The sequence below is a fragment of the Chenopodium quinoa genome, unplaced genomic scaffold (assembly GCF_001683475.1).
Source record: "Chenopodium quinoa cultivar QQ74 unplaced genomic scaffold, ASM168347v1, whole genome shotgun sequence".
NCBI lineage: Eukaryota > Viridiplantae > Streptophyta > Magnoliopsida > Caryophyllales > Amaranthaceae > Chenopodium > Chenopodium quinoa.
The window spans coordinates 540,856-557,754 of record NW_018745651.1 but is presented as its reverse complement, the minus strand read 5'-3'; the positions used below and the strand labels follow the sequence as shown (position 1 = coordinate 557,754).

The 16,899-nt window shown below is 34.8% G+C and overlaps 2 protein-coding genes and 1 long non-coding RNA gene across 4 annotated transcripts; all 3 read left to right on the top strand.

The window, feature by feature from the left end:
* Positions 1-242: 242 nt before the first annotated feature.
* On the top strand, positions 243-2,210 carry LOC110717095. Its single transcript, XR_002510667.1, has 3 exons — positions 243-695; positions 1,115-1,265; positions 1,640-2,210. It is a non-coding gene; the product is annotated as an uncharacterized LOC110717095 (long non-coding RNA).
* A 2,038-nt stretch (positions 2,211-4,248) lies between these two features.
* On the top strand, positions 4,249-8,470 carry LOC110717056. The gene is made up of 4 exons (XM_021895692.1): positions 4,249-4,337; positions 7,222-7,454; positions 7,853-7,931; positions 8,098-8,470. The coding sequence occupies exons 2-4, from the start codon at positions 7,232-7,234 to the stop codon at positions 8,468-8,470; spliced, it is 675 nt and encodes a 224-aa protein (XP_021751384.1). The 5' UTR covers positions 4,249-4,337; positions 7,222-7,231.
* LOC110717086 lies at positions 8,224-12,625 on the top strand. Of its 2 annotated transcripts, XR_002510666.1 has the most exons (6): positions 8,224-8,523; positions 9,093-9,439; positions 9,516-9,818; positions 10,028-10,346; positions 10,431-10,697; positions 12,186-12,625. XR_002510666.1 is itself a non-coding variant. In XM_021895732.1 (5 exons), the coding sequence occupies exons 1-5, from the start codon at positions 8,515-8,517 to the stop codon at positions 10,539-10,541; spliced, it is 1,089 nt and encodes a 362-aa protein (XP_021751424.1). In that variant the 5' UTR covers positions 8,224-8,514; the 3' UTR covers positions 10,542-11,718. The 2 variants fall into 2 exon arrangements, 1 of the variants encoding a protein (XP_021751424.1); XM_021895732.1 differs by lacking the exon at positions 12,186-12,625 and having other exon boundaries at positions 10,431-11,718.
* Positions 12,626-16,899: the final 4,274 nt, after the last annotated feature.

Sequence of the window (16,899 nt, the reverse complement as noted above, 5' to 3'; positions counted from 1 at the left end):
AGGCACGGCGGACAATCACAGAGACAAGAATATGAATATTTTGTGGTTAAGGCAAATTCAGAATTGTTTTGAGATCTCTATATTGAACCTTATATATATAAAGTACTACCACTTATATATTACTTGTATTTATTAATTAGTGTAAATATCTTACATCCAAGGGAAAAGGAGGAAGTAGGGAAGGGAAGGGGGGGGGGGGAATGGGGGTGGCAGGGGGAAGGGGTAGCAGAGGGGAGGGGAGGGGGTGGGTGAGGAAGAGAGTATAAAAGGCAAAACTTGCTGGACTGTGCTTAGGAACAGTGTTTGTGGTTTCTATTACAGAAATGAAATGTTCTCAGCTTTATTACCCTTGAACTCTTTCTTACTCCTCAGCTGGTCAGCCCTTACCTTTCTCCTTCAATCTCTCTCTCTCTCCTCAGAGAAAGTTCGGAGGTTTTAGGGTAGTCACTCATCCAGTCATCCTAGAGAACGCCTCCCTACGACGGTTGTTTGGGCCACCCCTTTCATTGGCTGCGACAGAAAGGCGGTTTTTTTTTATTCAATTTGTTATAATATTTTTATGGTTCACTGGAGTTTTTGCTTTGTATGCGTGTTTGTTGATCTTGTTTTTTCGAATTTGATACAGAAATTGAGCTGTATAGACCTTGATCGGGTACAATTTGGTGTTACCTTTGAAGATATCAAACCCAAATCAGGTATGTTCTTCTGCAATCAATCGTATTTAACTGTTTCCTATTTATTTGCCTTACTTTTTTTCCCTTTGTTTCGATCTTATACGGCCTTTTGACAGTTTCTTTCTGTAATTTTACTTTGGTTTTCTGAATTTTGGTACGTTTTTTAAATGATCGGTTTGAATTTTGAATTTCATCTTTGCTTGTTGGACCACCAACACTGTGATATGATGTCTCTTTGGTAAAAAAGATTTGATCTGGTAAACTATACTTCTTGGCAATTTAAGGTAGTAACATAGGATACAAAAGGTTATGAAAATAAACCCTTGATGGGCATTTGAGTGTTGTAGAAAATTTGAAAGTTAACACCATGGGTATTGAGTGTTGTAGAAAAATCTTTAATCTAATCATCCTCAAATTCTTTTAATTTTATGTCTCGACAGCAACACATCATCGACAACCGCAACAATGGAAAGAGGACAAAGCAACGGTGGCTGACCTGTGGGCGCGATCAGGAGGAGCCGCAACAACGTCTAAGAAAAAGACGGAACAAGGACAGTGAATATGAAAGCAAGAAATACAACACCTTAAATTGTGAGACATGTTTTCTCCTTTTCTTTCCCTCAAATTTAAGTGGCCTTTTTGTTATCTAAAAATCAATTTAATTTTACTATTATTTTAATTGTGATTTTTCTCCTGTACTTTATTAAGTTTATTATGGGGTTTTTTTCTTAAAAAAAAAAAAAAAAAAGAATTTGTGGGTTTGTGCTGAAATTGTGAGTATTGCTGAGTGAAAATTGGAAATTATGGAGTAGCAATTTTAATGAAGATAGTTTGGTTGTTTGTTTTATTTTGAGTCGGTTTAATTGATAGTTGGTCTTTTAACGAACTTTATTTGTTGATCTTGTGTTTGATTTTTTATTACTGTACCATCTTGGCTACAACTTGGTCTATTATTTGGTTTGCAGAAATAAGCTCCTGTTTGAAGGAATATCGCTGAATATGGGTATTATTGCTGCTAGTTTTTTGAAGCTTGTTTGTGATTACTCGCTGTATGAGACTAGAGTATTCAATACCCACTTGAAAAAGATGCTACATGGAGCTGCCCACCTGAAGGTATAATTAAAATAAATGTTGACGCTCACTTTGGTGCTGGCACAAGTGGTGGTCTAGGTGCTGTTGCGAGGGATCACTTTGGCCGCATATTATGGGCTGCGGATAAGAAGACTCCTATGGACTGGAATGTGGAATTGGCGGAGGTGGCTGCTGTTAGGGTGTCAAATGGCTAAGAGATTGGGTTACGAAAGTGTATGATCAGGAGTCAAAAGGGAGTAGGGGAAGGGTAATCAACACCATTAGAGGGTCTGCTGCTAGATGGTCTCCTATAAGGCTTATTTACGATGATGTACGTAGAATAGTTATGTCTTTTAATACTTGTATATTTCTCATGTAAAAAGAGCATATAATTAATTATACGGTTGCCCATTTAGTGGCTAGGTGGGACACTAGTAAGTGCTCCGAGAAAGTTTGTATGGGTTCTTTCCCTAAGGTCTTCTATCCTTCGCAGAACTTGACTTAAATTAATGAAATGCTCTAAGTCAGTGCTTGGTACTTGACCAGTGTCGAACTAGATGGTGATTCTCAAATTACTATATTAAACATACAGCAAATTAGATATACATGCCATTAGAGCAGTTAAAACAATGTTGTTTCCAGTTTCAGCATCAGATTAAGTAGAACTTCTGTTTAATACATAGTACATAACAAGCATTCAAAAGTTTCTAATTTGGAGGTTACAAATTCTAGATAGAATTAGAGTTGATCTTGCTCTAATTGTGACAATCTGACTAAATTGTGACATGGGTTCATCATTTTTGTTTAATTAAGAAAAAGCTGATAAAATTGCAAGAATTTCAACTTGTAGTGGTTAACACAACAACAGATGTGGGAGACTATCTTTAAGACCCAATCTCCAGATTGGTCCCTGCATATAGAGGCTAAACCCACAAATAGAGAGGAGAAAGGATGGATTCTCCATTTATTTGTTGTACATTAACCTTTTAATTTAATCGCAGAGTACATAGTATGGGGTATTAGTTTTTTCGTTTTGTAGATAAAAAAAATGAGAAATAGAAATTCCTTAAAATTGTAATTAGGGGGAGTTGTTTGATTGAAAAAAAACGAAGAGGAAATGACATAAGTGAAAAAAATTACAAAAGGTAGGAATTCAATTACCTAATCCCTTAGGTAGATAGAATTTTTCATGAAAAATTACTTCTCACATCGATAACCAAATAACTTTATAAAGACCTTACGATCATATGCAATTCCAACATTGGCGGAATGAAATAAGCATTTTTTTTTTTTTTTTTTTTGTAAAAGAAACAAATTTAAGAAAATGATATGAGCTGTTTGGTTGTACTTGTTTAATATAGGCAAGAGAAATTCCTATAAAATGCTTAGATATCTTGTTGCTTGTTTAGCATGAAATATACTCCGTACAAATAGGCTAATTGTAGCTTTTTGGAAATTTTGAGGTCCTACCAATCATAGGAAGTTAATTACTCCACCTCCCCCCCTTTTTTTAATAGTAATTACTTTGTACCTAACTTACCCTAAGTCATTCACAATTTACAAAAAATGCAAATTATCATATGTCAACCAAACAAGTTTATCAAATTCTTATGAAATAAAATATATGAAAGAAATTATTTCTTAAGAAATATAAATTACCATCAAATTCTTATAAAATAAAATATATGAAAGAAATTATTTCTTAAGAAATGTAAATTAGCATGATTATTTAATTTCCAACGCAACCAAACAAGCACTATATGTAGCTAGGGCTGGCAATCATGTCGTGTCTGTTTGTGTCGGAAATTAAACAAGTTGAGGACGTGTTAATCTGATTGATTAAAAGTGTTGAATACATTTAACACTAACTCACTTTTTCGTGTCCGGTTCGTATCGTGTTGTATGAAAAATATTAGCCTTATTCTATATAATATATCAATAATTATATAAATTATAGGGTTTTTATATTAGATGGGTTGAGTCGGGTTAACATATTGTTAGAGAATATCAATACTGATCTGTTTTAATTAAATGTGTCATATCATGTTGACCCGTTTAATTACATGTATTAAAAACCCTTAACAATAATCATTTTTTTTCTTATTTAATTCGTGTCGTGTCAACTTTTATCAATTGTATATGTAATTTTAAAACACGTATACTTACCAAAAAATAAATTGATGTTTAAATACACATACTCCATAGACAAATATAAAAGAAAGAGAAAAAAAAAACATGTTACGGAGTATTACGTAGTCCTCCACAGTACAATTATAATTATGTGAAACGACTAGTCACTAGAGTTCATGGGCAGTGGACGAACTGACAATGGTGGTAATATTGGGCTATTGGCGTTGTAATTTCTGCTGCCCAACTCTCTCCATCATTTCATAGTTTTACTTCTTCGGTTCTTCCTACAATCCTACCAATTCTACATGTTAAAACTCCATTTCCACAAAAAAAGTAAAAAAAAACCCTCCATTTTCATGAAAACTCTGTCTTCTTCTTTTATTTTTCTTTGCCATTTTTAGTAGTCAAATTTCAAAACCTTTTTCTCTCTCCTCATTTGGGTCATCATATTTTTCTTGTGAGGTAATTTCTTTCTTTTTTGTTGTTTCTAAGTTTAATGAGCTTGTTTTTGTTAGTATGGTGTATGTCTGTATGATATGTGTTTTTTTTTTTTTTTTAATTTGTGGGTTGCTTTTATTTGCTTCATATTCTCTCATTCTAGGGTTTTTGAGTTTGATCAAGTTGATTTTACATGGTAAAATATCTTATTTTGTATTTCTCTGGAATTTCGTTCATCTACTGTTGCTTTATACTCCGTATTGTTTAAATAAGGTTTTTTTTTTTTCCTCTGTTCTGGGTTTATGAAGAACATGCGGGGGTTTTCTGGTTTGAACTTGATATTTGCCTTTTATGCTCTGGTTACCCACTTACCCTGTTGATCTTGATGTAGATAATTTGTGAAACTTGTCATATTTTGGTTTTGAAATTTGAGTAATGTGTGAATTTGCCGTATTTTTTGGTTTTAAACGTTGAGTAGTTTGTTATTCTGATTCTTAATATTGTTTAAATAAGGTTGTTTTTTTTTTTCCTCTGTTTTGGGTTTTGAAGAACATGCGGGGTTTTTCTGGTTTGAGCTTGATATTTGCCTTTTATGCTTTGGTTACCCACTTACCCTGTTGATCTTGATGTAGATAATTTGTGAAACTTGCCATATTTTGGTTTTGAAATTTGAGTAATTTGTGAAACTTGCCGTTTTTTTGGTTTTAAACGTTGAATAAAAACTTGCCGATTTGTGAAATTTGCCGTTTTTTGGTTTGTGAAACTTGCCATATTTGAAGGCTCTGATTTTTTGGGTATATATGGAGTATAAATTTATTTACTCTTTTTTTTTGACGAAAAACGCATCTTAGCTCAATTTATTATTTCACCAAGTTTTCAATATCGTGACATAAAGCCCCCTGAATTTCAGTTGGGTACTCTTCAAGCCAAACACGATATTCACTAAAATTGAAACTCAACTTTGCTAAGCTATGGGCAACAATATTACCCGACCTTCTAACAAAAGAAAAAACACAACTCTGACAGCTTCTAGCAAGCATCAGAATATCCCTCACCAAATTGCCAAAAGAGCAAGGAGATATGGAGCCCTTTTTCAGATGGTGGAACAACTTAATGTTATCAGTTTCCAGGATAAAGTTCCTAAAGCCCGCTTCCATGGCTATCTTTAGGCTGGATCTCATACCAATCGCTTCACCAACAGCAACATCTACCTTCCCATTCTCTTTCGAACAAAAGGCTACCACAGCAGTCCCCTCCTCATTTCTCAATATCCCACCAATTCCCAGCCACTGACCTTGGAAGGCTGCGTCTGTGTTTAGCTTATACAGACCAGCAGCAGGAGGCTTCCATCTAGAGCTGAAATACTGCACTTGCATCCCCATATCAGCATTCGCATTAGCTTCTTCAAACTCTCCCACCAAGCACATTGTCTTGTAAAGAATGTCAGCCTCCCTCTTCTCTCTTTTATCAAAGACCCATGCATTGCGTTTCAACCAGATTCCCCACGCCAGGCACCAAATATCCCACCAATTCGTCTCCTTGATCTTTCCATACATCAGATTGCATCAACCTCGAAACCCATCAGCATCAAATGCCCTTGTGTCAAGCCGCAAGGCAGAATGTCTCCAAATAGAGGATGCTGCAGGCAGAAGAGAAGCGTATGAGCAGTAGTTTCCTCTCCCTCCCCACACATAGGGCAACGTTGATCTACATTCATACCCCTAGCCATCAACCGGCTCATAACAGGCAGTCCCTCCCTCACACTTCTCCACACAAATAATTTGATCTTTGGTGGAATACGGGCATGCCAAATACTCTTCCAATTAAAAACTACATGCCCATTTGACGAGGTTGCCTTATCCTTTACCTCTTCTTCGACCAAGAGGTTGTAAGCACTCTTTACGCTGTAACGCCCATCTTTCGAGTGATGCCATGACCAAACATCTTCCTCATCAAACAGAGGTACTGGAATACTACAAATTCCATCAATTTCCCGCTGAGAGAATAACTCAGAGAGAGTAGTCCAATTCCAGCTCTGATTTTCCCACAGATCTTTGACATACATTGGAACATCACTACCATCCTTCTTTTGTGACAGAATCCGGAACTTTAGGAGATTAGGCACCGACACTACTTCCCCCACCAATAGTCTTTATGGCACCCTTCTCAATTACCTCCCTAGCACTTAGAATCGATCTCCACGTGAAGCTCATGTTTGGGACAGCATAAATTTATTTACTCTTGGATGTCTTGCCTTTTTGCTTATAAAGGTTGAAATAATGTTATTGTTGTATGTGAGTGTTGCTGACATTACATGTAGAAAAGGTTGAAATAATGTTATTGTTAACGAAGTAGTATTGTTGCTTGAATGTTAGTAACTTATTACTTCTGCTATAATTTTGTTGTCTAGTTGCTGCTATATTCTATTATTCTGTTTACCTGCTGCTGAAATTGTTGTTGCCTGTTATATAATCCTGCTGCTGCCTGTTGTATTGCTACTGCTTTTATTTTGCAATTGCCCTGCAGCTGCAGTTCTGTTCGTCCCATAATAATAGACCTGCAGACGTTTCTAGCCCATAGTTCCTTCATGAAAGTTGTAGATCTTGAAAAGTTATTCAATCTAGGCTCAAGAATTTCTTGATTTGGAATTGTGTGCTAGGTTTCATGCCTTCTTGAAATTCCTGTGGTCTGCTGTCTTGGTTCTATCTCAGCGGGGCTGCTGTTGATCACTTGATCCCTGTGTGGTGTTGTTAATATAAAAGATTGTTCTTCCTATGTCTTGTTTGAGTTATATGGGCTGATTTAGTCATGTTAGTGTTGTAGTAGCTTTCATAACTTGAGTTTAGTTAAGAGTGGTAAAGCGATGTCAATTTTTTAGCTTCTTATCAATGACTTGCCTTGTAATCAGAGTGAAGAAAATGACTCAAGGTGCTACAAAGAAGAAACGGCAGCAAAAGAAAAAGAATTCAAAGGATAAAATTTCAGAGGATGAAATAACAAAGAAGATTTCAGCTTTGTGGGAGCAAGAAAGATTACAAGAGTGCTTGGATTTTATCATTTCTCTTGATGATGAGTGGTTGAAAAATTTAAAAGTCTATTCTATGAAAGTGCATGCACTTGTAGGTTTGAAACGGTTTGAAGGTAAGTTTATTTTCCTCCAATGAAATGGTTTGATGTAGTATGGTCTATTGTTTGCTTTAATTCTTATTTTCTACTAGGATCGGTAAGATTTGGAAAGCTTTTGATTATTTTCTTTTTACAAGTGAGTGGCTTTAAGGCTTAGGGAAAGAAAGCTTGGAAAAGATAAATACAACATTTTCAGTTTCCTAAGGAAACAATAGAGAAATGCAAGCGAATATTAATCTTGAAATATACAACTTGAGAGATAAAGAAAGCTAACAAATATTGACTAGGTTAAACTGTTTAAATCAAGACTTATCCAGAAATTTGGAAAGCATATTTGTGTTATTTGTATTGTAAATTTGTATTATTTTGTACTTCATTTATCTTAATGTTTTCATTTAATTTTGTATGATCAGAGGTATTGGCTTTGCAAAAACGACTCGAAGAATTTGGACATAAAACGACTTTGGCACTTGGTGAATGGTTTATGTTTGCGTAAGTCTATTATCTTCCTTTCTAAGGATTTTTGATAAATTATCAGGATGATGTAACTGTTACAAGATATTTATTTGAATTGATTCTATACAGACAATACAGTAGACAATAGTTAGTCATCTTTAATCACGTTGACATTAATTAAATTTTTTAAAATGCCTTGCAGTTATGCCAACAGAAAGCAAAATAATATTTTGGAAGCATATCTCCTTTATAAATATGTGCATGATCAGAAGGGTGCAGTCTGTGTAGATGATGAAGCATTCAAAAACTGTCTCAAATGGATAAAAAGACTACAATCGAAAGTTCAACCAGATTTGGATAGAATTGCAGTGGAAAGAGCTAGTAAATTTTTGGATGATGAGCGTGCTGCCTCCTCTTCCACCAAGGCTCCTGCCTCCTCTTCCACCAAGGCTGCCACCTCTTCCACTCAAGGCTGCATCCACCCGACCAGACCAAGGTTGCATCCACTCCGACCAAGGCTGCATCCACTTCGACCTTGGTTGCGTCCGCTTCGACTTTGGCGATCCCTTCTTTGACCTTGGATCCCTCATCTTTGGGTGTGGATGCCTCTTCCCAAAAAATGATGAAGGTAATCTCTTCTCAACTTTTCGTTAATTTTATGATTTTTTTTATTTGGAAAGAACAAAAAATATTATTAGGTCACTGATTAGCCATTACATTCAAGACCTAAGCGTAACAAACACTAAGAGTTAAAAGACTACATGTTTAAATACAGTTCTCAACCATTTAACATCATTAGCTCATCACTACTAGTTCCTGGAAGAAATCTGTAAATTCTATAATGCATATTTTGTTTCGGAGGACTAGTTACATGTGTATGATCATCATGATGAAAAGTCTACATAGCTTTGTTTCTTTGCTGCCAAATATAGTATACTAAACCAGCGAGACATCTTTAATATATCAATTTGAAATAAGCTATCTGTTACAATCTTCAACATAAGCAAAGTTAGTAGAGATTTTAAGCCATTTTCTATAGAACAGTAAAACAATAATGATTGCAAGAGCAGTTAAAGAACATATGTTGTCTAGATTCAGTGTTATTGCACAAGGATCAAGAGTTGTCTAGAACAATATGTATCGTTTTATTTGTTAAACAATTTTCTCTATTCTGTATTGATAAATATATATTTACAGTTTACAGAGGATGGTGTGATATACTTTGAAATGACCCAGCTTGATGAATTTTCATATCTTGGTGTAATGAAGATAGGCGGGAGTTCTTTTCCCAAGTCGTATATCAAAATTGGCGAGAATTCTACTTCAGATGTCTCAATTAGGCTTAAGAAAAACTCATGCCTATTGAAAATTGAATTTTCAATGTATTTCCACTCCCTTTCCAGTAGGGTAGCAATTGTTGAGCCGGTCCGTCCAGTAAAAGTGTTCTTTGAATTGAAGCTTGAAGATTTCAAATCGGAAGCAATGGCTCAAACTTGTAAAAAATGGTGGGAATATATCAAAGACGACTTTCTATCAATATTTCGGTAAAAAATTTACTTTGTTAATTTATTATATTTTTATTTTATGAATGAAATTTAATAATATATTATTGTATTGTAGAGGCGTAATATGTGGCATGCTTGCCATATATTCAGATCAAAAAGTCTGTAGTGATCTGGAAAAATCACTCTACGTTACTGAGGAGGGAGAAGCCAAAATATTGCATATTTCTCAAGAAAAATTTACATTCAGTCAAGCGCAAAAAGAAGTGTCTGATTTGTTGTCCATTATTGAAGGAGTCATTACTTTGATAAGACCAAGATCAAGACCAGATTTGGAAACTTGGCGTAAAGAATTTGAGCTATCTTATGAACTGCCTTCAGAATTAGGTCATTTTTTAAACAGCTTAAGAGTCAGGAAAATGTAAGTAAATTTCCCTTAAATCTGTTTTTATATTCTTTTTATTCATTATAAGTTCAGTTTATGCTAATATTATACTTTGTATATTTTGTTTATGTAACTATTAAAAAGCTTGTTATCTGCAACTGTACATTACTTATAAAGTTTTTTTTTTTTTTTTAATAAATAGGTATACTTGTATGATTAAAAATTTTATGTTTTATTTCTAACAGATGTGATAACATTCATCCAATGTTGTTGATTGATCACCCGTTTATCTGGTCGATAAATCATCGGGTTTCATTCATCCAGTCTCTTGAAGAGGCTATTAAAGAAAGGTTAATCAATGAGAAGGCTTTCAATAATAAAATGACTCCGAATTTTAGGACTCAAAATTGGAGGATTGAAGTCTCAAATGACTTGTTATTGTCAGCAATCTACAACTACAAAGGACATGACTTTTATGTTAAACCATTTCGTGTCATTAATTTTATTCATGCAGTGTTTTCCCATGCTAATGACTATCAATATGATACTATACGCGGGAAAAAGGTAATGACTTTCTTTCTATTTTATTTACGAAAATATTAATTAATTATTGCATGCTGCTAATTTTTTTATCTTTATCTTTTATAGGGTGGTTTGACTCTTGAGGAAAGAGAAAGTCTAATTACAAAAGTGTTTCCTTCAATATATACAACACTTTATGACGCCCTGTGTGATTATGCAAAAAATTCTAGTTGGTAAGAATTTAATATTTTGTTATTTCTAATGTACATCTTTTATGTTGTTTAAAATTTTTGTTTAACACTTTTTAATTTAACAGGAGATATACAGAGTCATTTTCAGATGTTCTTAAAAGATTTTCAAGTTGTGGATCTCAATATTGATTTCCTGTTCCTGGTAAGCATTTGATATCGATTTGGGGGCTATTTTGGTGTGGTGTTTTCGGGTTTTTTTTAGACAATTTTGTGACTCTAGTTAGTGGTTGTTTTAGGTTACATTGTGTGTGAATAGTGTTTGAGGTGTGTGGGCAAAGGGTTCGTATTATTGCTTGTGTGTCTTGACGATGTGAGTATGTGATAGGTGTTGCACACGTGATGGTTGTTGAGTGGTATTGTGTATGTGATGGGTGTAGAGTGTGTTTTGGTATTGGGTATTAAGCATGTCATTTATGAGTTAATTTGTATGTTTGGAATTTTTGATACTCCTTGTTACATGAGTTGTAGTGGACTAGAAGTGCGTAATTTGGCATTATTTCTTTGGTTTATTGGTGATGATGGGTAATTGAACTTTTGGACTAGGCGTACTTTTGCGGAATATGCAACAAACTACTGTGAAAAGGCATTGTAAATAACTGTTAATTGACACATAGATTAAACTAAATGTCTTTACACATACATTATGTTGTATGATTCTTATAACATTTAATATTTTCTTTCTAATTCCTTTTGGAAGTCTCGTATAATAATTACATTCATTGTCATTGCTGAAACTAAAAGGTTGGACAACTATCGGTACATCACTTGTTACTTATTCCTTTTCTTGTTTCCTGTTTCAGTTGATATTTTTTCTCTTTGTAGTTGCGTCATTTCTTGAAAAATCTCATAATCTTATTCTGAATTTTCACTCCATGTTCTCATCTCTATGAAACGTCCATCAAATTATTTTGTTATGTACAGGTTTAAAATAAAATTATGCATACGGAGTACTGGATTTATGTCTATGAGTCTGCATTCAACTCTCTGCGTGTAGATTAGTTTTTGCAGAAAAGTTCCCAATTGATGTGTTATGTCTTATTGTATTGTATTTTACTATTGTTTATGAGTACTAAGATTCATGTCTCTGAGTTTGTGTTCCAACTCTCTGGGTGTAGATTAGTCTTTGCAGAAAAGTCAATGCAGGTTGATGTTATTGATGTATTTTGTCTAATTGTAGTTGGAGTATTATGGCTATTGCTTCACTGCTGTTCTGTTGGCAAAAAAATCTGTCAAAATTGTAGAATGTAGTGGGCATTGGGGGTCAATGTGAGGCAGAGAAATGTATGAACCTATGTGTGTATCCTCAGCTTCAGCTAAGCCTTCTAGATAATATAACACAACTCCCTCATCGAATCTTGTTAGCAGCTATTCATATTTTGTAAACATGATTAACTTGATAGATTTTAAGATATGCTATATAATTACTCTCTGTATCAAGGATAGACTTTAGCAATCAAACATACAAGTAGTTAATATCACCTAAATACAATGAACTACCAATTTAATATCAGATGTCGTTCTTGCTTGCTGTCTTACAATGTAAAGATATATTTTTGTTATACATAAGTTTGTTATAGATATATTTCCGTTATTATCTGATTATTTTCTTATCATGTATACAATTACGCAGTTTGCAGGTAGGTGAAGGGGGTCGATAAATGAATTGATCCACTAGATGCATACCCTCTGATGTCTGCAGCACTAGTAGCAAGCCTGATTTATTTTTTGGTTCAGACAGATCATTGTGTTGCTTGAGATTTAAGTATAGAGCTGACTTTTTCTTATGTGAGCTAAGCTACTTCTGGAGAAGTTAAACATGGAACTACTGTTGTTTACGCATGGGGTTTTTATTCTCAAAAGAAATATGTCTGTAAAATTGTACCTGAATTTTCTATCCCCGGATCAATGTGCAGCAAGTTGAGACCTTAAAATTTATGCTTCTAAACATATCTGTTAATTTTATGCTAAAGCTTGACTCATTGAGCTTCCTACTTATGCACTCAATTTGACAATAATAATGCTAGCAACAATCTACTTTTTCTACTTCTAGTATATGAAATTAAAAGAGGTTCCCTGTATGTTCATTTTATGCTTCAATGATGCACATATACCTTTGACTTTTGTAAAATAACGTCAACAATGTTCATATACTATCCTAAACAATCTTGATAAGAAGCAGAGAATAAAAGCATTCTCGCCCTATTAATGGCCTACTTTACTTTTGCACTGACCTGTCCTAATTATTAATACCTACATCCTAGTGTAGGGTCGTACTAATACCTACACCCTACGAAGATGTCATTGTGATGCACTTGCTTGTGCAGCATTGTGAGGCCTTTAGACTTCCTCGTTGGTATGGTAGCCCAATAAAACCAAGTTTTCAGACTTTAGACGAAAAAGAATAAATTTTCGAGGATTTTATGCGTAATGCTCGCTGCGTTTGGCAGATATTTTGGACACAAATTCCTGTTTCTCTCACATGGACTTCCTAATGTTTTTTTCTTATAAATTAAGGAATGAAAATGACACAATCAAGAGAGAAAACTAGCATGATATTTCAGAACTTTTAATGGTCATTAAACCAAGATCACAGTTGGGATTCAAAGAATAAAAGTTCTAAGATAAACTACATTAATATTTGCAGACAAGATACTTAAAAAAAAACTATAGCTTATCCCATCTGTGGTTCATCTTTATATAATTATATAATGGGATTCATCATCAACCCAAAATTTTGAATCCTACCAATTTACATGGTGCAGTTTGGAATTCAGTCTCCAAAAGTCATCACAGTCAATCACTTCATATATCAAACCCCTTGAGAAAATCTGCAATACCCGTAAACAATGATAGTATAAGAGTAAACTTCTCATTTTTCTATCGCGCCTTTGATTATCCCCATCTTTACAAATGTCAAACAAGAACTTTGATAGTGAAGCAAACCGCGGAAGATGGAGGAGCATATCCCCAAAAGATCAATTATTGGCATGCTTGGTGTCTGATTGCCGCCATCTCCCCCAGCTGTAGTTGTCACCCTCATTAGTTGTATTCTGATCCAATAACTAAGGTTCATGGTTATTGGCTTTTCCATCCACACTTTCTTCAGTCACATCAGAACTCTGAACAGAAGCACCATCTTTCTGAATGAGGGAGTACCAAGAGTTGACCTTTGAGTCTCTAACATGAGGAATTTTCATCAGAACATGGTCGGGTGCTGGGTAAATTCCTCGATCGTTTTATTTTGGGACTTGGATCCTTCTTATGTGAATTTAGAAACCTCAGAACTCCTCTGTTTCGTAAGGCAATTTCCAATATGATTCACTGGGTCACTCATGCATAATTCACTGTTCAACGCTTTTTAATTCCTTTGGTTTTCCTGATTGGCTACTCGAACTAACTTTCATTACGCACACATCCATCACTGAAATGAATACTTGGTGATCAGAAGGAAATTTAACAAATGGAAATTAAAAGCCAATGTCCAAGATTATTGATGACCATTGATATCATAAACATGATGAATTATATCTCAACACCACGGGCACCTAGGTAGCTAGCAAGTGAATGCTGAGGCTGAGATAGACTGAGACATAAAATAGTTCTGCCCTTCCAAAATTTAAAACAAAGGATTCTTAAGATAATGAACATTTAAAGAGGAAGCATGGCCATATATTGCTCACCAGATATACATCTAGAGGTGGGAAGTGGGTTGTTCAGACGTGGTACAATTCAGGCCATGTCAAGTCATGTTTGGGTATGTTCAACTGAATCAGGTCAGTTTGGGCCAAATCATATTTAATTCTATTGCCAACAATCTTACTATGTTAAATAAAACGTATTAGACATATTAAGTGTCGGCAGTCACCCCCCTACGGCCCTACACCCCTACCCCCATTAAAGCATAGGATTTTTATGGTAATGAACATTTATAAAACAAGAAGCATGACCACAAATTGCTTTAGAGGTGGCAAAGAGGTTTTTTTTGTTGGTACAAAATTCAGGTCATGATAGGGTATGCTTCAGGTCGGTTCAGGCCAAATCATATTTGATATTATTGCTAGTAAACTTATATGAAAGTAATCGTAATAGACATACTAAGTCTCGGCATCCTCCAATCCTCCCCCCCCCCCGGAAAAAATATAAAATATATAAAAATCTCTTCTGGTATGATATATTGACAGATCCTACAATAAATTCAACATAAGGATGTACAAAGAAAGAAAACAGAAATTCTAACAAGAAAATTGTTGAGGAATCCATGCCAAATTTCAGACACCATCTCCAAATACAGAAGTCTAGGACAAACACAACAACATCAATGGTGTCTAAATCATAGCAGACATGGTGATAAAAAGGATACCTGAGCTTGGAGAAGTAGCTTCACAAGACAGAGTCTCAGATGTTCCATAACTTGTTTGACTGAGAGAGATGATTATTAGGATAAAGGTATTCCAACATCTTCAAAGATTGAGATGCTAGGTCCTCTGCTAGTTTATATTTGATCCAAGCTATGACTTTTAGATTCATTTGAGTCGTCAAAAACAGAAGGCTGCAAATCGAAGTTTGGAGGATCTAGACTTATTAATTTCTGGTTACCGGCTCAGGAAATTAAGATGCATATCACACTGTGTCAATTTCTCAAAATGCTTGTTTAATAGACCATAAGGCACCAGAAGGAAATGCTTCCTGTAAAATTGCAGTAGTATAAAAAATATAGATTTTAATATTCCCTAGCCAAAAAAAGTAAAATTAATAAGCCTTAAAATTACACAATTTTAAGAAAACGCAGTGCATGTAGAAAAACTTTATTTAATGCCAAAATAAATTCAGGAAAATTCATATTATATTATTTTAATAATATACATCCTCCGTTTAGTAATAATGGCAACACTTCCTATCTAGCAAGGAGTTAAGCCTACTACAATTTTATTATATCTCTCCCATTAACCCCAGTACCCCACAACCCACTTGTACAAATATGTTATTAATTCTCTCTCCTATTGTTATTATAAGGAAATTTTGACTTTTGGTACCACAAAAACACTCGGTATTCATTTTTGCTACCGCTCATATTTTTTTTTTATTTTACTACCACTAAAAATCACATATTTTAAAATTCGCTACCAGTTGACGGAAGCTGTTAGTTTTGCCGTTTGTGGGCCCCACTTCACCCCTACCCCTCTCTCTCCTCCTTCCCCAGCCACCAATCCCCTTCCCCTTCCAATCCCTAAACCCCAGCTCCCAAAACGAGCCCAGCATCATTTATATACAAATCCGTCCTTCCCTCCCAATAAAATATAGGGAGCATCTTCATTTAACTAAGTCCAAACATAATCAAACATTTTTCAATTTTAAGTAAGATGAAATTATAAGTTTCCCATATTACTCTAAATTACACCCTTATAATTCCAAAGGGGCATTAAGAACATAACGCCCACAGGTCACAGGACGAGGCAGTTCTATGTTAATTTGCTCATTAGACAGATCTTTAAATAAGCATCTGAGAAAAATATAGCATTGGTTGTACCATGGATACTTGGATGAGATTAAGACAACCTTATAATGGAAAGTGATATAGCTCAATTCAAACTCAGATCTCTTGATTGAAAAAATTCCAATCAGTAATTCAGTATTGATTGGCTCTATCTCCCTTCTTTCTTGAGATCTTCATAGGCCTTCTTTAAAGCCCCCAACTCCATTTGCGCCTTCCCCCATCAACTACTAAAACCAGAGATCATGAAATCATGGTACTGTCTAAAAATCATTAAGCTTGATGGCACACAAGCTGCAATGTTGAGTTAAATGGAAATTGTCAGTGCCTTGAACTCGATTACCATATCCCTCATATCTCATATGAACATCATCAGTCATAGAGCATAAAGTGACACAGAAACATTTGATGGCCTTGGCCAAAGCATTGCTAAAATGGTTTCTTTTAACAGAGAGTTACCAGCTTCCTTGAGGGATACTGCATATTCCATAGCCTCCGATCCATTGGACTACTGGTTTTCTCAAACATTTCCTCAACATCACAGTCATCCTCCCCTAAATGATGCAAAACAATAGATTCCACACTTGAGTCTTCCCCTAAACCCATTCCCAAATAAAAAAACAGAACAAGAACAAAACTAGATAAAACAAACAAAAGACCATTGGAAATCCTGCCTTTGTTTTTTTTTTTTTTTTCTTTTTAATATTAGACCACTTGCCTTTTCGAGAAGTTTCACAAATATTGTACCATTTTCATTTTTCGACAAATTTTTTTGTGTTCATAGTACAAATAACTAACCCACCCATATTTTTTCACACTTATTCTTTAGTTTATGTTTATCACATGGGCAATT